This window comes from Eupeodes corollae, chromosome 3 (assembly GCF_945859685.1).
Source record: "Eupeodes corollae chromosome 3, idEupCoro1.1, whole genome shotgun sequence".
NCBI classification, from domain to species: domain Eukaryota; kingdom Metazoa; phylum Arthropoda; class Insecta; order Diptera; family Syrphidae; genus Eupeodes; species Eupeodes corollae.
The window spans coordinates 16302142-16329442 of record NC_079149.1 but is presented as its reverse complement, the minus strand read 5'-3'; the positions used below and the strand labels follow the sequence as shown (position 1 = coordinate 16329442).

Below are 27301 nucleotides of genomic sequence, written 5' to 3'. Positions count from 1 at the left end.
TTTAAGTCATTTAGATTTTGATCTGTCAAACTATGTACTATCACAAATATTAAAAAATAAATTAATAGAGGTTGGAGTGTCACCCACACTGAAAAATTCGCTTTCGCAGTCATCTGTCGATTCGTCTACAACTTTATCAAAATATTAAAAACAAAATTTTGTGTCAGATACAAAATAAGAAGTTAGTATCATTCTTATAGTTTCGCGTGGAAAAGATTGAGAAAATTACCAAAAAAATATATTTCAATTGAATTATTGTTTCCTTCCTTGAGTATTTACATACGTAGTCTTATTTTGATAGGAATAATCGAATATTTATTAAAGTATACCCAAGATAAATAATTTTTTTTAAAAGAGCTTATTTAAATGCTAAAGAAACTTTTGTAAGAAGAAGTGGCAAGAAATTGTTAATTTTTTATATATTTAAATACTATATTTAAAAGTGTGTACTACGTATAATACACTTTTCAATTCATTTGTTGTATTATGTAAAGAAAACCTGAAATATATTAGCGAAAATGTAAAACATTATTTTTTTTTTTAATTTTGAATCTAATATAGAGTTCTGATTGAGGTAAAATTAAACGTTCCAAAAATTATATTTTTAAATGTTATAATAATTCTTTTTTATCAAATTTAAAAACGATGACTATTTCATAAAAGAATTTTGATAATTACAAAACAGTGACCAAGTTTTAACAATTTCAATATAAGTTTAGTTTTTCAAATAAAAATAAATAATAAAAGTGTGACATCACCTCAACATCACACATAACTTGAATGTTTATTTCTTCGAGGTGAGTTTGAAAACGTCAACAAAAATTCCAATGTTCGCATTTTTAAACATTTTCGATAGGAAAATACGAACATTGGAACTCACTCGGAGGTGCTTTTTTAAGTTGTTTTTTTACCTGTAGGTACATTATTGTACCAAGGACACGACCGATTGAGTTCCAATGTTCGCATTTTCCTATCGAAAATGTTTAAAAATGCAAACATTGGAACTCAATCGGTCGTGTCCTTGGTACAATAATGTACCTACAGGAATGGTTTATACCTTCCTGGAATCCTTGAAGTGTGAGTAGGAACTTTGCGTTCATACTTTTTAGTAAAAAACAAAACAACTTAAAAAAGCACCTCCGAGTGAGTTCCAATGTTCGTATTTTCCTATCGAAAATGTTTAAAAATGCAAACATTGGAACTCATTCGGTCGTGTCCTTGGTACAATAATGTACCTACAGGAATGGTTTATACCTTCCTGGAATCGTTGAAGTGTGAGTAAGAACAATGCATTCACACTTTTTTGTAAAAATCTAAAAAACTTTTAAGAACATGACCAAGTGAGTTCCAATGTTCGTATTTTGCGGCATTTTAGTAAACAAAACAATTCGTCGTAGAAGTCAAATTCTCACCACAGCTATTTTAATAAAAAAAAAACTACTGTCAAAACAAGTAAATACACCGCATCGAATTGTTGTTGCATTTCAAATTTCAAAATGGACGTCATGACAAATTACAAATACAACAATGTAAACAAATGGGTGTTGGAGGGTAAAACGTACGAAAGATTCCGGTCTTTATATGGTTTGTCTATGAGCAGGACCGTTTACAGAGGTGCACACAGCCCTGGTGAAAAGTTCGGTGGATGAGCAAGTCAGAAGGTGGAAAGAACACTTTTCCTCGGTTCTAAACCGAGTATTTCTAAACAACGTGTAGCTGATACCTTCTGAAGTGCCTGAAGAAACTAATCCCCGAATCCGCACCACACCTCTCAGTTAAATTGAGATCGTTGCGCAAATAAAGCACTAAAGAACAACAAAACGGTAGGACTTGATGGAATTCTCGCAGAGATTTTAGAAGCAGCGCCAACGTCATCAAGCGAACTGCTTCATCTCCTCATAAAAGAAGCCTGGACCACCCAAAGTTTCCCCCATGAGTAGAAGAAGGGAATTATCGTCAAGCTCCCAAAAAAAGGAGATCCTTCAAAGTTCAAAACTAGAGAGGAATTGCGTTCTACCTGCCGGTGCCAAAATAGTAGCAAAAGTTATACTGGAACGCATCAAAGAACAAGCAGGAATCGCTGGGAAGATGAGGAAGAGCTACCTTTGAGCACGAGCTCAAATTATCAATGAATACGCGGTCGTAGAATCCATATCAACACTCTTCTAAGATATTTCTGTCAACGAATCCATTTCGAATAAAGAAACGTATGATTGGGTACGCAAAACCATTTACAACAATGAGGAAGTCTACGAAGTTAATATTGTTTCATTGCAAAAGATGAATTATGAAATGAAAGTAGGCCCGAGGTTGACATTCCTGTTCCAAAAAAAGGCTGAAACTGCTATAAAAGCTTTTAATACTGCAATTGAATGGGCTGAATAGAATTCAGCCCCTATTGAACAAATTGTAAGTCTTCAAAAACTTCGAGAAATGGCGGTTTTAAAAAATCTGAACATAAAAAAAAATCCAGACAAAAGTGTCCAGTTTTTTCCAGAAAAAGTTAATGTGACTTATTAATCGTCATTGCCAACGCAAGGCGAGCCGCAAATTGCAATCGTTTGAAATCAAAAGGAAGATCAGTCGGAATCATTGGTATTCGAGATTCGAGAATCGTCGAAGATCCTTCAGTGCTTCAATTGATTTCTTATGTCTTATGTGCCATTGTGCACTCATCCCAAACAATGAGCTAGATTTGCTTTAACAATTTTCCCATTGCAATGTTTGGGAAATATTGCGTTGTGGAGTATCAATTATGTTTAAATTGAGTGGTCACTTAAGCGCGGAATGGGCAGCACTACCGCAATCTAGAAGAGTTGCCGCAATCCCAGATGATGCTAACGCGAATTCAACAGAATTATTGGAAAACCATGGTTTAGTTGCTCGCGCAGTATGCTTAGGGTCATTGTCCTGCATAAATTTTCAAGTCACGGGCAACTCTGCATCTGCATAGGGCAGCATAACGTTTTCAAGGATGTTTATGTAGCTTTGGGCATTCATTTTTCCCCAAGCCTACTTGACCTCATTATTGTATCTGAACCAACAAACATTATTCTCAATGATCAATTATGTTTTGATGGAATATCAGACCACGACTTAGTTTTTTGTACTTATGGTATTGATTTTTCTCATTCCCAAGTTCCTTCCACATTTACTTTTAGAAATTTTAAAGCCCTCGATGTAGAAGTTTTTTATATCGATGCCAGCAGCGTGGCCTATAGTGATTGTTACAATTTAGTGCATGTAGATAACAAACTAAACTTCATTTACAACCATGTGAAGAGATTGTTCGAAACGCATGTTCCTCTAAAAACGGTAAGAATTCAAAACGAGAAATGTCCATGGTACAACTTTGAAGTAAAGAATGCGATTAAAAGTCGCAGAAAATACTACCTCAAGTGGCGGCTTTCTCCAAATGCTACAACTTGGCGACAATACTGCTACTTTCGTAATCAGGCAACTCTCATTACCCGTTGCGCCAAACGTAACTTTTTCGCCTCGAAACTCAATACAAATCTTTCTTCTAAACAGCTCTGGAAAAATCTTCGTGACATTGGTATTGGTAAAAAGCCAATTTCTAAGTGTGAACTTGATCCTAATGACCTCAACAATCAGTTTACTCAAACAAATCAATTAACTACTAGCTTTGAGCCCAAGGCTGGCTTACTTTATGATGGAGTTAACGATTTTTGCTTTGAGACGGTAACTAAAGACGAAATTATACGAACTTTTAAATCTTTGAGGTTCGTAGCTATAGGCGAAGACGGTATTCCGCTAAGATTTTTGAAACTTGTCCTACCCTGCTTGATTAACGCTCTCACTCATGTTTTTAATCACTGTATTGTCACTTCTACGTTTCCTATTGCGTGGAAAGCAGCCAGGATAACTCCTGTTCCGAAAAAACCCACACCTTCCGAACTCGCCGACTACCGGCCAGTAAGCATTTTACCTTGCATGTCCAAAGTTCTCGAAAAAATCCTTACTAAACAAATTATTGACCATTTTACGTCCAAAAGATTGCTGTCTCCATACCAATCTGGATTTAGAGCTAACCATTCCTGCTCTACAGCAATGGTAAAGATCTTAGTGGATATAAGACTTGAATACGATAAAGACAATATCTCAGTACTGTGCCTATTGGACTTCTCGAAGGCTTTTGACAAAGTTGATCATCGAGTTCTTTGTCAAAAACTTGAGCACTACTTTGGTTTTTCGAATTCAGCTGTTCGTCTCATTGGTAGTTATTTGTGTAACAGAACTCAGCGTGTGTGTGTTGGAAACAATTTTTCAGCACATACGTACTTGAAGATGGGTGTGCCACAAGGCTCTATTCTGGGGCCAATTTTGTTTTGTGCCTTTATCAACGATTTGCCTTCGGTTTGTGAGCACGTCTCTTTTCATCTATATGCAGATGATATACAAATTTATCTCTCACGTAGAATCGGTTTAATAGAGGATCTTGTCTTTCGCGTTAATGAAGATCTTGAGAGAATTTCTAACTGGGCTAAGGAAAATGGTCTAGTGCTCAATCAAAATAAAAGTCAAGCCCTACTAATTTCTAAGAAGACATACAACTATAGAGATCTACCTTCGATTACTTTGAATAGTGCCCATGTTAGTTTTGTAGATTCTGTGACCAGTGTTGGATTCAAAATCTCTAGGGATCTCTCTTGCAGAGACCATATAAATTATGTCATTGCACGTATTTACGGAACTTTAAGAAAACTATGGGTATCTAATTCTTTTACTCCTCAAGAAACAAAACTTCGTCTTATGAGAACTCTACTCGTACCAATCATTTCCTTTTCTGAAGTCGTGTATCCGAAATTGGATTCTTTATCTGAATACAAACTACGTGTGGCGCTTAATGACATGACTCGCTACGTTTATGGTATTCGCAGATATGACCATATCTCTGCTTTCAGCAAAAAAATTCTTAAGTGCACTATGGTCCAATACGTAAATTTCCGTATTTGTATCTTTCTCCACAGAATTATTCGCACAAGAACACCTGAGTACCTTTATGAAAAAATTGAGTTCTCTACATCGTCAAGAACAAATAATCTAGTTATTCCAACTTTTAGATATCTAAATTCCTCACGGTTGTTCTTCGTTCACAGCATTCGCCTTTTAAACTCTTTGCCGGTTAGCATTAAGAGGATAACGGATGCAGTAAGTTTCAAGACCGAGGTTTTTAAACATTTTTCGAACAACTAGGATGTCAAGGGGAAAATAGGAAAGAAGAAGAGAGGAAAAGTCTTATATGTATTATTAAAAAAAAAAATATATATACATTTTTAGCAGCCTAAGTATTATCTTATTGTATATAGAATCAAACAGCACTTTAATTGTTCAACCAAAGTACAATTACTATAAAAGACATTGTCTTAGTGTATTGTTTACAATAACGAAATTGAATTGAATTGAATTATACCTTCTATGCGATATAACGGACCGGTTCCCTTATATAACATGCAACCCCATAGTATGGCACTTCCACCCCCATGTTTAAGGGTGACAGTTGTGTACTTAGGGTTGAATACTTCGTTTTTTGGTCGTCGAACATATTGCTTTCCATCGGAACCGACTTTATTGATCTTAGTTTCGTCACTCCACAATATTTTTTTCCACTGTGAGATGGTCCAGTTCTCATGTTCTCTTGCAAAAGCTAACCTAGCCTTTCGGTTTTTTAATGAGAGCAGTGGTTTTTTTCTGGCCGATCTTCCAAATAGCTGGCTCTCACACAATCGTTCTCTAATAGAGCGTGCTGAAAGTGCATTTGGGTCTTCACCGTAAACTTCCCTTCGTATTGCTCTAGAACTCAAAAATGGTTTTTTTCCCAGTACGAACAATTAACCTATCCTGGGCTTCAGTGGTTTTACGGGGTCCTCTCCGTCTTGCAACGAGTTCTGTGGTTTTGTGGTTTTCAATATATTTAATGGCATTGAAAACCATCGTTTTGTAGCAATTAAGCTTATTTGCAATTTCCTTATATGACAAGTTTTCATTATTCCTTAGATTTATTATTTCTTCCTCAGATTTTTTGTACAGCTTTTGTTCTTTCCCATATCTCTTTCTCTGTTTTAAAACAAAGTGAGGATTTGTAATTCAGTTAATTTTCAAACAAATTATTAAACTTACTTACAAATTTTAACGTTTAAAACGAAATAATAAAACAAGAAACAAATCGTTCTTAATTATATCGCCAATTGAAATAGTATAAAATTTATCAAATAAACAATTTAAACCAAATTATACTAAAGGGTGATTTTTTTGAGGTTAGGATTTTCATGCATTAGTATTTGATAGATCACGCGGGATTTCAGACATGGTGTCAAAGATAAAGATGCTCAGTATGCTTTGACATTTCATCATGAATAGACTTACTAACGAGCAACGCTTGCAAATCATTGAATTTTATTACCAAAATCAGTGTTCGTTTCGAAATGTGTTTCGCGCTTTACGTCCGATTTATGGTCTACATAATCGACCAAGTGAGCAAACAATTAATGCGATTGTGACCAAGTTTCGCACTCAGTTTACTTTCTTGGACATTAAACCAACCACACGAATGCGTACAGTGCGTACAGAAGAGAATATTGCGTCTGTTTCTGAGAGTGTTGCTGAAGACCGTGAAATGTCGATTCGTCGCCGTTCGCAGCAATTGGGTTTGTGTTATTCGACCACATGGAAGATTTTACGCAAAGATCTTGGTGTAAAACCGTATAAAATACAGCTCGTGCAAGAACTGAAGCCGAACGATCTGCGACAACGTCAAATTTTCAGTGAATGGGCCCTAGAAAAGTTGGCAGAAAATCCGCTTTTTTATCGACAAATTTTGTTCAGCGATGAGGCTCATTTCTGGTTGAATGGCTACGTAAATAAGCAAAATTGCCGCATTTGGAGTGAAGAGCAACCAGAAGCCGTTCAAGAACTGCCCATGCATCCCAAAAAATGCACTGTTTGGTGTGGTTTGTACGCTGGTGGAATCATTGGACCGTATTTTTTCAAAGATGCTGTTGGACGCAACGTTACGGTGAATGGCGATCGCTATCGTTCAATGCTAACAAACTTTTTGTTGCCAAAAATGGAAGAACTGAACTTGCTTGACATGTGGTTTCAACAAGATGGCGCTACATGCCACACAGCTCGCGATTCTATGGCCATTTTGAGGGAAAACTTCGGAGAACAATTCATCTCAAGGAATGGACCGGTAAGTTGGCCACCAAGATCATGCGATTTGACGCCTTTAGACTATTTTTTAATGGGCTACGTCAAGTCTAAAGTCTACACAAATAAGCCAGCAACTATTCCAGCTTTGAAAGAAAAAGTTACCCAAAATTGGACTTTCCGAATGGACCACCTAAGACGCAGCCGCGGTCAACATTTAAATGAAATTATTTTCAAAAAGTAAATGTCATGGACCAATCTAACGTTTCAAATAAAGAATCGATGAGATTTTACAAATTGTATGCGTTTTTTTTTTTTTAAAGTTCTCAAATCTTAAAAAATCACCGTTTAAAATAAGTTTGATTTCAATATCTCATTAAGTTACCGAGATTTTTAGTCGGGAATCAATGTTTACCAATTTTAGTAGCGTTTTTTGAAAGTTTTTATTTCTTATATTAAAAGTACAGATTAGATTTGTAAATTTATTTAAAGTCGATACTTTTACTGGTTCCTGAAATATAAACAACGAAAAAAGCTTGCCGAATGTATGGACGTTGGACATAAGCGTACGTAAACACAACATCTCGAAACGTCGGGAATTGTCAACATTTTCAATTTGACAAATCAGACCGATTACAATAATTAACTATGGGATCTTAAAAAATGTGTTTTATAACTATTTATTTAAAAATTAATAATTAAAGAAAAATTGAAACAGTTTTCAACTTTCTTGAACATATTTATAAAAATTGATGAGGTGAATAAACGTAAAAACATACATAAAATATTAAGTGCTACAAAAACATCAAGTGTAGCTGTGTGGCACGTAGCGCCCTCCTGTTGAAACCAAATTTTGCCAATATACTCTTCTTCAATAGACCCGATAATGATCGCCATTGAATGTAACGGCCACTCCTTGTTAATTTTTGCTACAAATTCGCTTGTTTAAGGACCCACCAAGATCAAAATGAGCTTCATCTGAAAAGATGATTTTTTTGGCAAAATTGGCATCTTTTCTAAGTCGATCGCCGGCAATATTTTGCAGCGTTGTTTAAGAGTATGTATACATAACCATATTCGTTCAGCGGAAGGATAAAACTAATTATCTGTCAAATCAGGCATGATCGAAGGTTACCATTTACGAAATAAGCACTAGTTGAAAAAAAAGTTAGATGTCAGACCCTATAAGTCTAATGTCATAAACAACAATCAAACGAAACAAATATTTTACTTAAGAACGTTTTTTCTCAAATTCTTTGTCAACTGTCAAAATTGTTTGATCTAATGTTAAAATAGATCTGTGATCATACGATATTTTCTGATAATTTTTGTTTATTTTTTTAACAAAAATTAAAACAAACAAATATTTATTCGCTTAGATCATGCAATAAAGTGATACCATTCATTAAATTTTCTTTCCATTGTACACAACAACGATCGTCAAAAGTCGTTTAAGTCATGCAATTTCAATTTGAATGAATTATTATCATGTGTGCTTTTTTTGAAAATCTAAAAACACACTTTGAAATATTTTTAAGAGAGCTTTCACGATTACTCTTAAAAGTCATGGATACGTACTGAGAACAAATGTTTGTCAAATAAAATGTGTTTATTTGTTTTTTTAATGAAAATAAAGAAAAAAAAACAAAAGTTTAGCTAAATTGGAATAAATTTGAGAATATTATCGTTTTTAATTCATATAAAATGATCTTAATAAAAAAAGCAAAAAATCACTCATACGGCATAGTGACTTGTACATTAACTTAGAAGACATAAGATTTTTTTGTATATTGCTTAGAGCGATGTTGAAATAAATATACTATAATTTATTCGGGTGTAAAAATAACGCAAGTCATCTTAGTTAAATAAAAGAATATTTTTATTTTTTCAATGGGCATAACAATCGAAATCGTGATTTGCTAAAATTTGATACTTAAGGCTTTTAAAAGAATTTCCAGAGAAGAAAGAAAATTATTTTCCATTTAAAAAAGACGGTACTGATTAAAAACGGTTTTTAAGGTTTTGATTGCATGAATTACACTGTTTTATTATAGGATTTTAAAATATGTAAAACCTAATTGATTAATAATGTTTTTATCAATAAAGCATTTTTAGGTATTGAAATTTTTAATGAACGACATGTGCTTTAACTTTTTTTCTTGGATTTAAAATTTCGTCAACCTTAGTTTCAGAGTAATTTGAGTCAGAAAAAAAAAGTTTTTATTTTCAGTTGAGTATTTTGAAAACCTTGTTTAGGTGCTATTAGTACTCTTGTTCTAAACGGTGATTTTTTAAGAGCTTGAGAACTTTAAAAAAAAAAAAAAACGCATGAAATTTGCAAAATCTCATCGATTCTTTATTTGAAACGTTAGATTGGTCCATGACATTTACTTTTTGAAGATAATTTCATTTAAATGTTGACCGCGGCTGCGTCTTAGGTGGTCCATTCGGAAAGTCCAATTTTGGGTAACTTTTTCGAGCATTTCGGCCGGAATAGCCCGAATTTCTTCGGAAACGTTGTCTTCCAAAGCTGGAATAGTTGCTAGCTTATTTGTGTAGACTTAAGACTTGACGTAGCCCATTAAAAAATAGTCTAAAGGCGTCAAATCGCATGATCTTGGTGGCCAACTTACCGGTCCATTCCTTGAGATGAATTGTTCTCCGAAGTTTTCCCTCAAAATGGCCATAGAATCGCGAGCTGTGTGGCATGTAGCGCCATCTTGTTGAAACCACATGTCAAGCAAGTTCAGTTCTTCCATTTTTGGCAACAAAAAGTTTGTTAGCATTGAACGATAGCGATCGCCATTCACCGTAACGTTGCGTCCAACAGCATCTTTGAAAAAATACGGTCCAATGATTCCACCAGCGTACAAACCACACCAAACAGTGCATTTTTTGGGATGCATGGGCAGTTCTTGAACGGCTTCTGGTTGCTCTTCACTCCAAATGCGGCAATTTTGCTTATTTACGTAGCCATTCAACCAGAAATGAGCCTCATCGCTGAACAAAATTTGTCGATAAAAAAGCGGATTTTCTGCCAACTTTTCTAGGGCCCATTCACTGAAAATTTGACGTTGTCGCAGATCGTTCGGCTTCAGTTCTTGCACGAGCTGTATTTTATACGGTTTTACACCAAGATCTTTGCGTAAAATCTTCCATGTGGTCGAATAACACAAACCCAATTGCTGCGAACGGCGACGAATCGACATTTCACGGTCTTCAGCAACACTCTCAGAAACAGACGCAATATTCTCTTCTGTACGCACTGTACGCATTCGTGTGGTTGGTTTAATGTCCAAGAAAGTAAACTGAGTGCGAAACTTGGTCACAATCGCATTAATTGTTTGCTCACTTGGTCGATTATGTAGACCATAAATCGGACGTAAAGCGCGAAACACATTACATGATTTTGGTAATAAAATTCAATGATTTGCAAGCGTTGCTCGTTAGTAAGTCTATTCATGATGAAATGTCAAAGCATACTGAGCATCTTTCTCTTTGACACCATGTCTGAAATCCAGCGTGATCACCCTTTATTTGGTGCTATAACCCTTGTTTTGCACTACATCTTGTACTCTTTTCGGCATGGACTCCACAAGTTTGCTGCAGGTACTTTGTGGTATTGCATACCAAGCTTTTTGAAAATTGTTCCACAAATCTTCCTTATTTTTTGATTTTTTTCCAGCGAGTGGTTTTTTAACAATGGCCCATAAGTTTTCCAAAGGGTTCAAATCTGGAGATTGAGAAGGCCAGGCCACTACATCGATCATTTTCTCTTCTACCCAGCTTTTGGCTTTTCGATGATGTTTCCACCTCCGTGCTTTACCGTTTTCGTTGTATATTGATGTTGATGTGCAGCATTTTTCGGACGTCGTACCCATCTCTTATCGTCTGATCCAACTAAATTCACCTTTGTTTCGTCGGACCATAGAATGTTTCGCCATTTTTGTCGATTACCTGGGCCTACCCAATTTAAATGGTCTTTGGCGAATTTTATTCTATTCTGTCGGTGTCTTCTGGTAAGAAGTGGTACTTCCCTAGGACTTCTTCCAAAGAGATGCTGCTCCTCAAGCCGTCTCCTAACTGTTCTTTCACAGATAGGCAAGTCTAGCTCCTTTTTTATATCCCCAGAAGACTTAAACGGGTCCTTCTTACATAAACGTTTTTTTGAGCATCAAGCTTTTGGGATGTTTTCCGTGGTCTGCTTGTTTTTGCGTTGGTTTTTTGGGGCTGTAGAGCATTATACACAAATGTCTTGGATCTCCCAATTATTTTGGCCACTTCCCGCTACGACTTTCCATCCTGCACCAGTTTGAGGATAATTTCCCTCATGGTTTGAGTGCAATGCACTACGCGACCCATTTTTTTCTTTCTTCTTGTGAATTCTCTTTGTAATTGAAAGAATTTTATTCCAAGAATGGTGTTCTGTAAAATATTTTAATCAAATAACAATAATTTCAACATACATTTAAACAGAAGTCACCTGGTCTTATTGTTTCGTCCACCTCTAATGAATGTTTTTTATGTTTGTTTAGTTTTTCACAATTATAAGCTATTTATTATTTATTATTTTTGCTTGAATCAAAAGTTTATCGTTTATCAACGATAATTTACACACACAAAAAAAAATATAACGGTCTTCATTTTAAAGAGAGAGAGCTCATTGTTAAGGCATCCCAACTGGTCTTATTGTTTTGTCCGTCACTGTATATATTTACATGATGACATCTTTGGGAAAAAATTCTATCTGGGAATATTTTTCTAAAAACAGCGATAAAGCAATTTCATCAGATCGCCGGTATTAATGCTGAAAAAAATCGGAAAATTCACAGGTCCTTCTTAAAGCCGATTTTTAATTTGGAATGTTCTGATACGTTGCCACTTTTGACAACAAACTTTCTACGGCTAATCATGTCATAGAGCAACTACAGTAATTGTTTGCTTATGTTAAGCCTGCTCAGTTTTAGATAAAAACCATACGGTGTCGAAAATCCCGGTTTCATTTCGTTTCGAGGGTAAAAAATTTGAAGTAAAGCTCTGTTTTCCAGGTTGTGGTTGGGTTTCATTTCGTTTCGAGGGTAAAAAATGTTGAAGTAAAGCTCTGTTTTCCAGGTTGTGGTTGGGGTGAATGCTAATAATCAGCTTGTAAACTTGCTGGAAAGTAGCTTCCAATGCCTCCACCTTTCCCCTCGGATCTTTAATTATGTAAAAATCATCGTCAAAGATGGCTTCTTCTAGATCTATTTCCTCTATCATAAGTTCGTTACTGTTCGCTTAAGTTCTTTAGAGTATCAGACATGGAAGGTTATTGTCATTGTTTTTCCTGAATATCTTGTTGATTTTAGGAAACATAACTGCGACTAAATCTTGTGATCATAGTACTTGTTAATTGATTACCTATAGTTTTCCTTAATCAATATTCCTACGCGCTTACCATCATGTCATGGCTACTAAAAAGTGACAATTCAAGACATCTGTTTTTATGACAGACAGTTTTAAACAACCTGTCAACAAAATTTGAACTACAAATTAAACTTAACTATGTTGTCTGATTTAAAAGAATGATTTATGTAAATAACTCTTCAACTTTGTTTTATTTTGTTGTACATTTTTCCACCTCTATACCGACCCGACGGACTGTATATAATTACGATTATTTTTAAACAACATTGGATTTTCAAATCCAATATTGTCGAAGATCGAACGAGAGTTAAATTCCTTTTTTTTTTAAATTATTTAAAATTAAACAAAATCAAAATTGCACACCTCCGATGTTCCGCGAAAGTTATTATGACACTTTACGAGAAACGTCAGTCGATATGACAATCAGGTGAAAGAATTCACCACAGGTAGCAATAAAAGCATTGACATAATAAATATGGACTCCTAATAGCCAAGTTCACGATGGTTCCATTTAACGGACAAAACACTAGCGCAAAGAGCGCTATGCGGACAAATTGTGTAACATTTACATGCACTTCATTTTGCACGAACTGTCAAAATTTTTGACAGTTTCTGTCTTCAACAAATTATTCTAGATGTTAATACTTTCTTTGCCAGAAAAAGCTTATCTCAACTAATTACAAACAGATGTCGCTAGATATTTCATAACTTGTTTTGCCACTGTGCCTGGAAGGGCTAGTGTAGCTAATTTGAAGTGGAACCATTTTTATTCAAATTTTGTATGGAAAATTCACACCACTAGCAGTCTATGTATAGTATGTCAATGAATAAAAGTATTGCCAGCACGGTAGCTCAGCTAAAAGGGGGGGTTCCAATTAGGTGAATATTTTATTAATCAAGGTGATCAATAAAATTGAAATAAAATTGATATCGAAATACGACGAGGTGAATTTTTCCAAGTCGTATTGATTATAGTGGGCGCCAGGAAACTTTTTACTTGAAGTTTACCAAAACCAGCAGCTGAAAAATTAGTCTTCAAATCAACTTACGAAATAAAAGAAAGGTTTTATTTTCCAGAAAGGAAATTTAAATTATGTTTTATTGCCTGGAAAACTTTGGCCGAAGCCAGGATTAAACCAGGATCTTTTATAAAAGAGAAAGATACAAATTGAATTATTGAGATTGACTCGATAAATGTTTTGCAAAAGAAAATGATGGATGTAATGATAAAAACCGATAAAAGAAATCACTCGAAGAAAATTAAAAAATCAAAAAGCGGTAAACGCGTCCCGTAATATCGGGAAATTAATACTTCGACTCGAAGGTCAAAAGGACGAATTTGCTACAAATGAAGAACACCAGAAAAAGCAATATTTTTAGAAACAACAGAAAACACTATACTTAGCTTCTTTTTGACTTCCTCCAACAGCTATCGTAGTCCTTCCTCAACTTTTCTCCACGGCAGAACAAAACAAAATCTTTAACTCAATAAAAACTTAAAGAAAAACTAAGTTACGAAACATAATTACTTTAAGTAGGTCTTTTCAAAAAAAACATCCATTCACACAATTTTTCATTCGTCAAAAGGCTTTGGGTGCAATTCGAAAAGTGGCCATCATCATGGCGAGCTTGACTCTTCCGGCTATTTGCCCTCAGTCAATCCTCTCGGATCTATTGCGTGGTGACCCATCTGTCTCGGTCCGCAACTTCCTCCATCCATAAGATTGGGGTGTGCCACCGAGAAGCCAGGTATCTTTCATCGCACGGGATCTCTTTAACGAGGTGATGCGATCACCCAGTAGCTCAATGAGAGAGTTCAGCTCTTCACTTTCGAACCCATTCCAGCCAAGACTTTCTGGAAAAATCGTGTGGAATTCCTCACATTACCGAGTATCTACACGCGCTAGATTTTGGTTGAGGAAAAACTACTTATTTCGTGTTGAAGGAAGTCAGTAGCCAAGCCTATAATTAAGACATTCTTGGAGTGATTTTTCGATAGTTAATACTTCATGATGGGCCCTCGGCCATACTAAGTTAAAGTTGGTGTGACTTTCCTACACACATTGTTGGGTATGGGTATAGTCTTCATGCCTTGATGATCTTGTTCAACCAATATGTGGGTCAACTGTCGCACAGTTCGTTGGTGTGGAATCCTTTCACACACTTTGGTGATACCTGTTAAATTTGGTTTCCCAAAATGCTAGGAGAGCAGGTCGCTGGCTGATGGTCCAGGTTTCTTCTAAACTCTTTTAGAATTTTGGAGCCACAATAAGAATTCGTTAAGGGTGGTTAACAACAAGGGAGGTGAAACTTGTTGTGGTAAAATTTACCGCAACAATTTTATTTAAGGTGTATGAAATATTCAAGATTTTAATATTTTTAAATGTTTTTCTATCAATTAATTAAGTTCATATTTTCAACTTTCTATTGCCACCAATATTTAAAAACTCCATGTTTAATATGGCTATACACCTAAATAATTCTAACAACACTTGTTTTGAAAGAAATGAGATTTTTAATGAGCACAATAAGTCATTTTATTCTTTATCTGTCAAAATAAATTTTTTTTTGGTTTTCTATTCCATGGGGCAAAATAAATAGATTTATTTTTGATTTAAGATCAAATCTGCAGATCTGGATATTTCAGCAGAATTTTGCACCAATACTTTCATAATTAAAAAAAAAAAACAAGAATACAAAGTTACATAGTAAATATAATGTCAAACAAAACAATTCCAATTGGCTGCGTTCAATCTCAGACTGATAAGGTATCCGGATACTTTTTTGTTAGTGTTTAACGTGTAAAATAACAGCTGATCAAAAACAGCTAAGATGTCAAAAAAGGAATCCAAAGGTATACAAGAATTTCTGGGGTTTGTAAGTATCTGACAGAACAGCTGATTCAACAAACTTCAAAAATTATTTCAGCTTTTTGTATTTGTTGTCACTTCATAATAGTCATCGTTTCGGTTAGGATAGTTTTCTGTTAAACGTCAATCGTTTAAAACCGGAAATTTCGAAAGTAAATTATTAATCGTATAGCATTCCAAATGGGCTATGAGGAAATTTAACATAGATTACTCAGATTAAGGTTATCTCTTATTTATGGAATTGTTACGCACCTATAAATTCATCATCGTCCGACGAATCAATTGAATTATCTATTAAATTTTGTATCTTACAACAATTGTGACTTCACCTGAGAGTTGTTTTTATTATTTGACAGCTATCTCAATACAGCTATCCAACTCGTTTAACAAGGTGTCAAAAAATCCACATATCCAAAATACCCTATCCAATACGAAATTGAACGCAGCCATTGTGTTCCACGCGCCACGAAAAAAAAAAACAATTTTTTGTAGAAAATCTAAATGTACCCATAGGTAAAGACTTATTTTTAAAGTATCTATATTTTTCATAGAAAATCCCATAAGTTTTAAAGTCCTAAGCATGAGTATCTATGCACATATTTCCCTATTTTGTCTCACCTAATTCTAATTCTAAAATTGATAATGATAAAATGTAATACTGTATAAAATGTCCAACGATTGTAACAAATAATTGCTGAATCATTTACTAATTCTTATGCCCAAGCCCAATGCAACTTGCTACAATTTAGTCCAACAAATGCTTTTCCAAGTGAAAATAATTATGATTATTAAAAATAATAATCAATAAATCTGGCATAGTGATAAGATTACAGTTTTTCTTCAGATAAACGCCATGAAGTCTTTTTTTTTTATTCATAAACATACATTTCACCAAATGAAACTTAAGCTAACAACATTAAGATTGGAGCAGTATTATCTTTATTAATTGCAGTGATAATAAATGAATATACAGAAATAGATTAAAGGTTGCTTTGATATTTGATATCAGTTGTACGATTTATGAAAAAGAATTTCGTTTTTAGTTACAATTGTATAGTTAAACGTTTCGTTTCAAATTAACCAACAATCAGTCAAAAATAAAAAATATGGTTCTAATTTTGCACGGTCTCGAACCAAGTCCTGCCTGTAGAAACAGTTCTTCTCACTCTAAATGCTCTCGGCTTGGAATTCAAAATTAAAAAAGTTCAAATTTCAAAATTCGAGCAGAAATCCGAAGAGTTCCGTAAAAAAAATCCATTGCAATTGGTACCTGTTTTGGAGGACGAGGATAAATTCTTAGCTGATAGCCATGCGATTTCGGCCTATCTAGTGCGAAAGTATGCCAAAGATGACAGCTTATATCCGAAGGACTTCAAGCAACGTGCCCTGGTCGATCATCGTCTCTTTTTCGATTCGGGAGTGCTGTTCGCTGCTTTAAATAGTATTACCATTGGAGTATTCCAAAAGAGTGATCCCACAATTCCCCAAGACAAACACGATTCCGTCATTAGTGGTTATGAAATTTTGGACAAATTTCTAGAAAACAACAACTATGTAGCTGGAGAGAATGTGACAATTGCGGATTTTAGTCTTTTAGCCACTGTCTCCAGCTTGGATTGCTTAATACCAATCGATGGGAAGAAATTTGCTAAATTGATGGCATGGAAGGAACTCATGACAAAGTTGCCCTACTACGAGAGAGGCAATGAATTGGGATTAGCGTTATTTGCTAAAAAATGTGAAACTGCTTTAAAAAAAGAATAAAATCACTTTGAAAAAAATAAATTGTAGTTGTTTTTTTGTATTTATTTAACCTAAAACATTTTTAAAACTTCCCAGAAATTCCAAAACAAAAGTTCAAAAGTCAAATAACCTAAGAGCAAGTGTTATCTCATGAATCATCACCAGAAATTATAACTAAAAATAACTTTATTCCCAAAAATTATAGCAAGTCGTCTATTTCTTCAACTCTACGTTCATGGATTCTAGCATTGATTTTAACATTTCACCAATCACTCTAAGGCCCTCAACATTTACTTCTTCATAATAAGGTAATTTTTTCATCAAATCCAACCACGAGTTTAATTTTGGCCATTTTGTTGAATCAACCGGAACAATGAGATCCAATGAAGATAGCGAAGGTAGAATACTCAAATCAGCGATAGTCAAACTATTTCCAGCCATATGTGTACCGTCTTCCAGAAATGCTTCCATAAAATCGTAAGCTTCTTCGATGTTCTTCGTTTTGGTCTCTAACGTTTCATTTGGTGTCCTTAAGCCTTTCAAGCAACAAGCAAATAGAATCCCCGATTCAAAATGAAGACGATTGTCAACAACTGCCCTTTGATAGAAATCCTTAGGGTAAAGTAAATCAGTTTTACCAAATTTTCGACACAAATAGGCAATTATGGCATGGCTATCGGAAATACAATGGCCATCGTCTTCAAGCATAGGAATCGTGTGTTGGGGATTCTTTTTGATGAAGTCCTGGTTGAATTGTTCTCCTTTCAGGGGATTAACTTCAACAAATTCAAATTCAAGGCCCAATTCGTGTAGAGTAAAAAGGACTGCCCGCACTGGAGGCGACGGTACTATTCCGTACAAAATAATTTTTCCCATAATTTTTTTATAGTAAACTGAACACTTTCGAGGATCAACTTAAACTGATAAGTTGCTTATTAAAAAAGTAAGTAAATTGTAATATTCGTTGGTACTTAAAAGTTAAATAATTTGAGCATGATATTATCTTAATGAGACAAAACAGATTAAAACAATGGCAGCTCATGCACGGAACTTGTTTTTTAGATTCTCTATAATTTGACTGTTTTCCTTTGAAATATATCCAAATGCTAAAAGTAGATAAGAAACTATGGTCTATTAGAACTTTGCTACAATAAATAAACTTCTGAAATCTATCGGGTGTCTTTTCGACAGCTTGAGAACTTGAAATATAAATACAAGACAGAAATGTTGTTGAAGTGAATTATTTATCATAGTTTTCTGTCAGATAATTGTAAGGCATTTCATTTTTTAATATGATTTCTTACATATGCCAGCCGCGTCTATGATTTGATTATCAGTTTAACCTTAAGTCCAACTTCTGTTGTATTGTAAAGTATAGAGATTCGTTCTTTAACCGCACTTCGCGAATGTGGAATGCATTACAAACGCTCTTTCTTTACCTTTTTGTTTTGAAAAAAGATTCAAATTAGTTAAAACAAAAAATATATTATAGGTATTTCAAATATTGCTAAACAAAAGTTTAAAAGTCCAATTGTCTATGAGCAAGTGTTACTATGCTTTTTTAGATGATCTTCTTAACAAATAAAATAAAACACATTTATTCACAAATTTCTAGCAAGTCTTTTATTTCTTCGACTCAGCTATCATGGATTCTAACATTGGTTTTAACATTTCAGCAATCAATCTAAGGCCCTCAACATTAACTTCCTCATAATAAGGTAACTTTTTCATCAAATCCAACCAGGAATTTAATTTTGGCCATTTTGTTGAATTAACCGGAACAATGAGATCCAATGAACTGAGGGAGGGCAGAATACTCAAATCAGCGATAGTCAAATTATTTCCAGCCATGTGTGTACTGTCTGCGAGAAATACTTCCATAAAGTCGTAAGCTTCTTCGATGTTCTTCAACTTGTTCTCCAATGTTTCACTTGTAGACCTAAATCCCTTCAAGCAACGAGCAAACAGAATCCCTGATTCAAAATGAAGACGATTGTCAACAATTGCCCTTTTATAGAAATCCTTGGGGTAGAGTGAATCAGTTTTTCCAAATTTTCGACATAAATATGCAATTATGGCATGGCTGTCCGAAATACATTGGCCATCGTCTTCGAGAAGAGGAATCGTGTGTTGGGGGTTCTTTTTGACGTATTCCTCGTTATATTGTTCCCCTTTTAGAGGATTAACTTCAACAAACTCAAATTCTAGATCCAATTCGTGAAGGGTCAAAAGAACAGCACGCACTGGAGGCGACAGCAAAATTCCGTATAAAATAATTTTTCCCATAATTTTTTGGAGTAATGATGATCTGAACACTTTCGAATACAAGCTTCAACTGATTAATTGAATTACTCGTAGGCATTTAAAAGCTAAATAAGTTGAGAACGATGTTATCATTATGAGATAAAAACATGCTTGTGATTGAGTGAAATCATTATCAAATATTCTCTGATAAAACATTTGAAAAGGCAGCTCATTTAAAGACATAGATTTGTGAGGTTTTCTAGAATTTAGCTGACTTCCTTCCTGAATTGAATCCTATCTTAGTGTTGTAATCAGATAAGAAAGTATCGTCTATTTAGAACCTACCTAAAATAAATTAGATTCTTAAATCTATCAGTTGATTTTTTGGGGCTTGAGAACTTTAAATAATTACACGGAGATAAATATTGTTGATATGAATGTTTTTATTATTATTATCTGGTTAATCATTTTAAGTCATTTCTTTTTTAATATGATTTCCGGCATGTGCCGTACGATTTGCTCGAGTCCAACTTTGGTCGTACTTTGAAGCACAAAGATTCATTTATTAGCCGGACTGCGTGAATATGGAATGCCTTACCACGCTTTTTCTTTACCTGTCATTGCAATGTTCAAGAATTTTAATTGCTCTTTGGAACAGATTGGTTGCGTTCTATCATAAATTGATAGGGTATCAGGGTACCTTTTTGTCTCACATTTTATAGTTTTTGGTAAACATTCGGTGAATTACTAAAATTAACCATCGAACATTTTATTTTACAATGATTTTAGACCTTATAATCTAAATGTTTGCCTCTGTTATTTGTGGAAAACTGAAAGTTGTTTTTGTATTTTGACAGCTATCTCAATTTTGCTATCCAATCCGATATTGAACGCAGCCATTGTGAAAGTTCAGAGACTTCATTAATAGTCGATTGCATTCTTTGAACGTACATTTTGACCAAGGCAACTATACTCGGTTAAATTTGAATATGCAGTACCGGACACATAAGATATTTGCCTTTCATCCATACTATTATGGAGTTCAATAAGCTATCTCCATTTCAATGCTCTCACAGGGCTCTCACAGGCTTGACTTGGTAATTATCATCTTACATCGGTTACAGAAAATACATCCGCTGTTTGTTGCTTTCTTCTTTGATTAGTTTTCCAAGTGTCATAAATTTCAAACTCGAAACTTTACTTCACTAGATTGTTCTACTTCTAAATAAATCACAGAGTAATAAAGTTCAGTACCCGTGGCATGATGGTTAGTCATGCACGTTGGACTGTCATGCCAGAGGTCTTGGGCTCGATCTATGCCTATGCCGTCTAAAGTTTTTTTTTCACGGTTACTGCCTCTTGCGAGGAATTGACAAATTCTCCAAGAGTAATTCTTGTCATGAAAAGTGCTTTCTAAAATTAGCTTTTCAACGGTATTCGCACACATCAATGGTTAAGAGTTTTAAGTCACTAGGCACAAGTTCTCAATGGACTGTTGCGACAGCCAATTTAATTTAATTTAATAATGTTCAGCTTTCAGTTGAATAAAAAAAACATATTATATTGTCATTTTGACATAAGTAAAGTTGCCTTGAATTTTTTTTGGGCGCTGGCCAACCAGATTCCAGAAATTTGCCTTACTTTTAATGTCGTCTGAACGTGCCGAAACCACTTCCAGGACTACTCCCTTCCATAAGGGGATTGGCATCAGGGTCATGACAAACTCTTGGTTTGTGGCGATCAGAGGTTTTGTGAATTATACAAGCTCGGTTTCAGCCGGTTAGGTGAAGGTTAGGTTAGGTAAGGAAGACATTCCTAGAAGAACTAGAGCCCGCATTTGGATTCCAATTGAAGCTGCTGGTACCGAGGACATTTTTGAGATGATCAAAGTTTTTAATCCATCCCTTATGACGCATAACTGGAAGATAGTCAAGCTAGAGAAAGTGAAGGGTCTTTATAGGAATGCCATTGTGGTACTCATTAAAGAATCCTTGGCTCTTCTAGCCTAGATCAATGGCTCTATAAACTATGGCTCCGAATCCGTCAAAATTCGAATTTACAAAAAAGATGAGGTTATAGCGGATAGCGGGCCTCGCGATTGGTGGGCCTGAAATGTTATCTTCTCTCCTAACAGAGGGTGACGATGCACCCATGCCCTCTGCAATCACTACTCTACCCTCTAAAAAAGTTGTAGACAGTCCATCATTACTAGAGAATGAGGACGACCTAAACATGATCCTTCTGAGAGAGGACGAACTCTTGGGTTCATACTCAGACTCAGAGGATCAGAACAAAGCCGTGGTGGAGGTTGATCTGCCTAATTGTATCCAAAATGCTGCAGTTAGTACAGAAAGACATTGTCCTGATCCAAGAGCCATGGATTGTGAGATCTGTTGTTCAAGGACTCAGGACTCCTAGGTATTACACACTGTGTGTGACAGATAAAGGTGAACCTAGATCTTGCATACTAGTGAAACGGAGCATTAATGTATTTTTACTCCATCATTTCAGTGACAAAGATACCATCGTAGCTAGGCTGGAAGTTTCTAGCTAGTGTCGGCGTATCTTGGCCATGACCGCCTTGGCCCTCTCCCTAGAAAAACCCTTGAGAGAATCGTCTCTCAAGCGGAAAGGCAAAGTATCCACTTAATTATTGGGAACGCTGTTAACGCTCATCACACGGTATGGGAAAGTACGTATCTATATCAACGACAAAGGTGAGTCTCTTTTTGATTATATTCTTGGTACTAACCTCTTAGTAAGTAATGTTGGAAATGAACCAACCTTCATCACTAAAACTCGACAAGGAGTCCTAGATATAACTCTTGTCTCAGATACTATACACCCGTTCTCTTATCGTAGATATAACCAGTTCAATATAAATGTGGATGATAACCCGAGTCCATTGACTATCGGAATACTAACTGGGCTTCAAACAGGAACTCATTACAAAGTTTACTAAAACCTGAACTATCAAGTCCTTCCTCTAACGCTAATGAACTTGACAACAAAGTCAATGACCTTACCGCAGCTTTGCACAGATCAGAGTAAAGAGGAAACCACAATGGTGGGCCTCAGAGCTTGACTCGCTCAGGAAAGAATGCAGGAAACTCTTCAACCGAGCCAAAGCCGCAAGACTAGCCTCTTGCAAAGAATCGCTAAGAAAGGCACTAAGGAAATCTAAGCCATCTTCTTGGCGACCCTTCTGTAGCACGATAAAAGAAACTTTTGAAGCCTCAAGGTTACGGAAAATTCTTGAAACTGATCCAGCGATGCCAATCTGCTTGAAAAATGCAGACGGTTGGTGGACAAATTCAAATTCAATGAATCGCTGAACTTACTACTGGACACTCACTTTCCTGGTAGTTCTTTTACCGAAACTTGCAACATTTATATACGTTTAAGTCCCAATACAACATATCCGCAAGGTTTGATCACAAGCGACAAGCATCAATGGGCTCTCAACAGCCTCAAACTATTTAAATTTGCAGGACCAAACTTGTTTCGCACTAGAACTGTGGCAAGAGTCTTAAGAGATCTTTACACACTCAAACCCGCTTGTCCGGATGGTATCCCCATTATTGTTCTGAAGAGGTTTTCTTCAACGCTGGCAAAACCACTGCGTAAGCTTTTTCATCTGTCCTCAAAAAAAGGTGAATCCTATTGCATTTATGTACGTCCCTTCTTTCAAATGTCATGCAAACGCTGATTAAGGGGAATCTTGCTCATCCTCTAATTACCGACCTATTGCACCTACGTCCCTTCTTTCAAAGGCCATAGGAACGCTAATTAATTATCAGCTCAAGAATACCCCAAGACCGAAAGGTTCTTAATGACCGACAGTACGACTTTCCTTGCAATAGGTCCACTGATGATCTCATTGTTCATTTCACCAAACAGAGGAGCAAAATCTTTACATGTCGTCTTTGTGAAAGTTGGATTATTGCACTGTATGTTTCAAAAGCTTCTGATAGTGTTTGACATCAGGCTGCCTTTGACTTGATGAATCTCTCCTTCGTTGGATACGAAATTACCTTTCGGACCGTTCAATACCAGTAGTATTGGATGGGTTCAAGTCTAAAAACCACAAAAAAAAAGCTGGTGTACCACAGGGCTCTGTTCTTTCTCCAACACTCTTTCTCATTTTTATTAATGATCTGTCTACAACTCCAATACATTAATTTGCAGACGATACGATAGTACTTCCATATTCGGTTTCAGACTCACATATGATGAGCTCATTAAACTAAGGCCTAAACAGCGTTATACATAGGGAAATAAAAATCCGCGTGTAACTTAATGTTTCGAAAACCCAATGCTGTCTTGTATCGTTAAAGTGAGATATACCCCCATTGCCAATATCCTTGGATGGCATTTGCATCAATGAGACTGAACATCTCGATGATCTCGGTATGTGTAACCAACCACTTCTTGTGGAACGGGCACTGACGCGATATCGCCAAAAATTCGGCAAGATATTTCGGTTTCTCAAACCGGTGCTCGAACTTATGCTCTTCTTCTGATTTGGCTGTTATCTACAAGACTTACATTAGTCCAAAGCTTGAGTATAACTGCTATCACTGAGTTTAACTAAATCACCGCTAGTTCCTTTACGTCGCTTGAACGTCGTCGTAAAGTTTCCTGTCTCACCTTTTTTAACGTTTATTTAATGGTGTAAGCTTTAGAAAAATAGCAAATAATACAGTTGCGTTGCAAATGTGGAATGCGTCTTGGTAGTTGCCTTGGTCAAAATGGACGTTCAACTAAAGCAGTTGACTGCAAATAAAGTCCATTATGTTGTCTGAGCCTGCCCTTTTTTTCTTTTAATATGGCAAGCAGCTGATTTAATAATGACAGTTGATTGGAATAGATTTCATCAGTTAGTACATATTTTGACATAAGCATTGAATAACTATAATTTATAGGAAAATGTTAAGTTGACACGAGATTACGAAAGTCCACAACTATTCATATTTTTAAAGATTTTTTCAATTACTTACTTACTTAAGGTGGCGCTACAGTCCGGGGCGGACCTGGGCCTCAACCAACAAGCGTCTCCAGCCAGCTAGCTGTCTCCAGTTTCGCACGCCAAGTTGGTTGAGGTCCTCTCCCACCTGGGTGCGCCACCTGAGTCGCGGTCTTCCTCTACTGCGCCGTCCCTCGGGATTGGATTCGAAGACCTTCCGGGCTGGAGCGTTTGATGTCAATCCGCTCTACATGTCCTAGCCATCTAAGCCGTTGGACTTTAGTTTTGCTAACTAGGTCAGTGTCGCTGTACAGCCCGTACAGTTCGTCGTTATATCTTCTCCTCCATTCTCCATCTGCGTACGGGACCAAAAATCACCCGAAGAATTTTTCTCTCGAAGCATCCTAAGACGCTCTCATCTTTCTTTGACAGGGTCCAGGCCTCAGCGCCATAAATGAGAACCGGGATGATGAGTGTCTTATAGATGGTGATTTTACATGCTCGAGAGAGGACTTTACTTCTCAATTGCCTTCTAAGTCCAAAGAACCAGCGATTTGCAAGAGTTATTCTTCGTTTGATTTCAGCGCTGGTGTTGTTGTCTGCATTAATAGCGGTGCCTAGGTAGACAAAGTCCTCAACTACCTCAAAGTTATAGCTGTCCATGGTGAAGTTTTGTCCAATACGTCGTCGTTCAGTGTCCTTTTTTGATAACAGCATATACTTGGTCTTGCCCTCATTGACCACTAAACCCATCTTCTTCGCTTCCGTCGCAATGCTCAAAAACGCTCCACTGACATCACGCTTTGATCTTCCAATTATGTCAATTACATCTGCGTATCCGAGTAATTGGATGGATCTTTGGATGATTGTGCCTCTAGTGTTGACGGTTGAGTTTTGCACAATTCTTTCCAGAACGATGTTGAAGAAGTCGCATGACAGTGCATCGCCTTGTCTAAAACCTTTTTTGACATCAAATGCATCGGTAAGATCTTTTCCGACCTTGATAGAGCAGCGTGCATTCTCCATCGTCATTCTGCACAAGCGGATAAGTTTGACAGGGATGCCAAAACTAGACATTGCTCGGTAGAGCTCTTCCCTATAGATGCTGTCATACGCGGCTTTAAAATCGATAAAGAGATGGTGGGTATCGATTTGAAGCTCCTGGGTTTTTTCCAAGATCTGCCGTAGTGTGAATATTTGGTCGATAGTGGACTTTCCTGGTCTAAAGCCACACTGATAAGGACCAATCAGGTTGTTGACGAATGGCTTCAGACGTTCACATAATACGGCAGATTAAGGAGACTGATGCCCCTGTAGTTGGCGCAATTTAGAGGGTTTCCTTTCTTATGTATCGGGCACACTATGCTGAGATTCCACTCATCGGGCATGCTTTCTTCCGACCATATTTTGCAGATGAGTTGGTGCATTCTCCCTACCAAGTCATCGCCTGCTGCTTTGAATAGTTCGGCGGTGATGCCGTCAGCTCCAGCAGCTTTGTTTGACTTAAGTTTGATATAGCTATCTTCACTTCGTCAAGGTCGGGTAGGCGGAATAGTTGATCTGCGTCGCCGAGGTTGAGTGGTTCTATCTCCCTTACAGTGTAATTCGTTTCGTCATCGCCGTTATATAATTTGGAGAAGTGATCTTTCCATATTCGCAGCATCGACTGTGGTTCTACACGATGTTCCCCTGATCGTCTTTACAGGCTTCGGTTCGTGGCTGGTACCCTTGGGAGGTTTTTTTTACCTTTTGGTAAAATTTACGAACCGCATTTCTGTGGTGAGACATACCTCTATCCCCTCGATCGCGTGCTTCTCATGCTCTCTTTTTTTCCATCTAAGAAGCCGGTGTTCCTCTCTCCTCTTCTGCTCGTAGAGCTCGCGAGCAGCTCTAGTCCTTTTGTGCAGCGCCGTTTTGTATGCCTCTTGTTTCGCTGCGTGCGCTTGCCGGAATTCGTCGTCAAACCAGGGGTTTCGCTGTGGTGGCCGTGTGAAACCTAGCACTTCAGAGGCGGCATCTCTGATGGCTGCAAGGCAGTGTTGCCACTGGTTTTCAATGCTTAATGCAGGCAGCATAAGACTCCTGAAAAGGTTATTACAGACTCAATCGGAAAAGGACATGGCAGTCTCTTGCGATTGTAGCCGTCTAACGTCGAATCTTCTCACAGTACTTCCTTGTTTTGGCTTGGATCGGGATATCCGTAGCCGCACCTTGGCTACAACGAGGTAGTGGTCCGAGTCAATGTTGGCCTCGGAATGTTCGGATATCCTGGATACTGGAGAAGTGTCGTGCGTCGATCGCAATGTGGTCAATCTGGTTGACGGTTGCTTGATCAAGAGATTTCCATGTCCCCTTGTGGATATTAAGATGCGTGAACTGCATACTAGCTACCAGAACGTCTCGCCCCGCAGCGAAATCGACCAGCCTGAATCTGTTGTCGGAGGTGGTGTCGTGCGACTGTATATCCCGATTGTGCCACAAAAGATGTCTTCTCTTCCTAGCTTGGCATTAAAATCTCCTAAGACAATTTTAATGTCATAGCCAGGGCACTGCTCATAAGTCTTGTCCAAGAGCTCGGAGAATATGTCTTTGGTGTCTTCATCTTTCTCCTCTGTTGGGGCATGCATGCATATTAGGCTTATGTTGGCGAATTTAGCCTTGATGCGGATTGTCGTGATGCGCTCGCTCACACTGTTGAAACTCAAGACTTTTTGCCTGAGCCTAGTTCCAACAACAAATCCACACCCAAATAGACGCTGTCTTTGTTCTCGGTAGCAGTCGCCGTAGTAGATATCGCAGTCTTTTAGTTTGCGTTTGCCCGGTCCATCCCATCGCACTTCTTGGATGGCTGTAATATCTGCCTTGCAGCAGTTTAGGGCTTCCGCTAATTGTTCGGCTGCACGTG

General features: G+C 36.8%; 3 protein-coding genes across 3 annotated transcripts; 1 reads left to right on the top strand and 2 right to left on the bottom strand.

Moving 5' to 3' along the window:
- Positions 1-16559: 16559 nt before the first annotated feature.
- On the top strand, positions 16560-17209 carry LOC129952955 (glutathione S-transferase 1-like; the record flags this gene model as incomplete). Its single annotated transcript, XM_056065937.1, has 1 exon — positions 16560-17209. A coding segment is annotated over one exon (648 nt), but the record flags the coding sequence as incomplete, so codon positions are not given.
- Positions 17210-17228: 19 nt separating this feature from the next.
- LOC129952949 (glutathione S-transferase 1-like) lies at positions 17229-18124 on the bottom strand. The gene is made up of 2 exons (XM_056065930.1): positions 17391-18124; positions 17229-17359 (listed from the first exon to the last, which is right to left on the bottom strand). The coding sequence occupies exon 1, from the start codon at positions 18060-18062 to the stop codon at positions 17400-17402; it is 663 nt and encodes a 220-aa protein (XP_055921905.1). The 5' UTR covers positions 18063-18124; the 3' UTR covers positions 17229-17359; positions 17391-17399.
- A 658-nt stretch (positions 18125-18782) lies between these two features.
- LOC129952948 (glutathione S-transferase 1-like) lies at positions 18783-19535 on the bottom strand. The gene has a single exon (XM_056065929.1). The coding sequence runs from the start codon at positions 19470-19472 to the stop codon at positions 18810-18812; it is 663 nt and encodes a 220-aa protein (XP_055921904.1). The 5' UTR covers positions 19473-19535; the 3' UTR covers positions 18783-18809.
- Positions 19536-27301: the final 7766 nt, after the last annotated feature.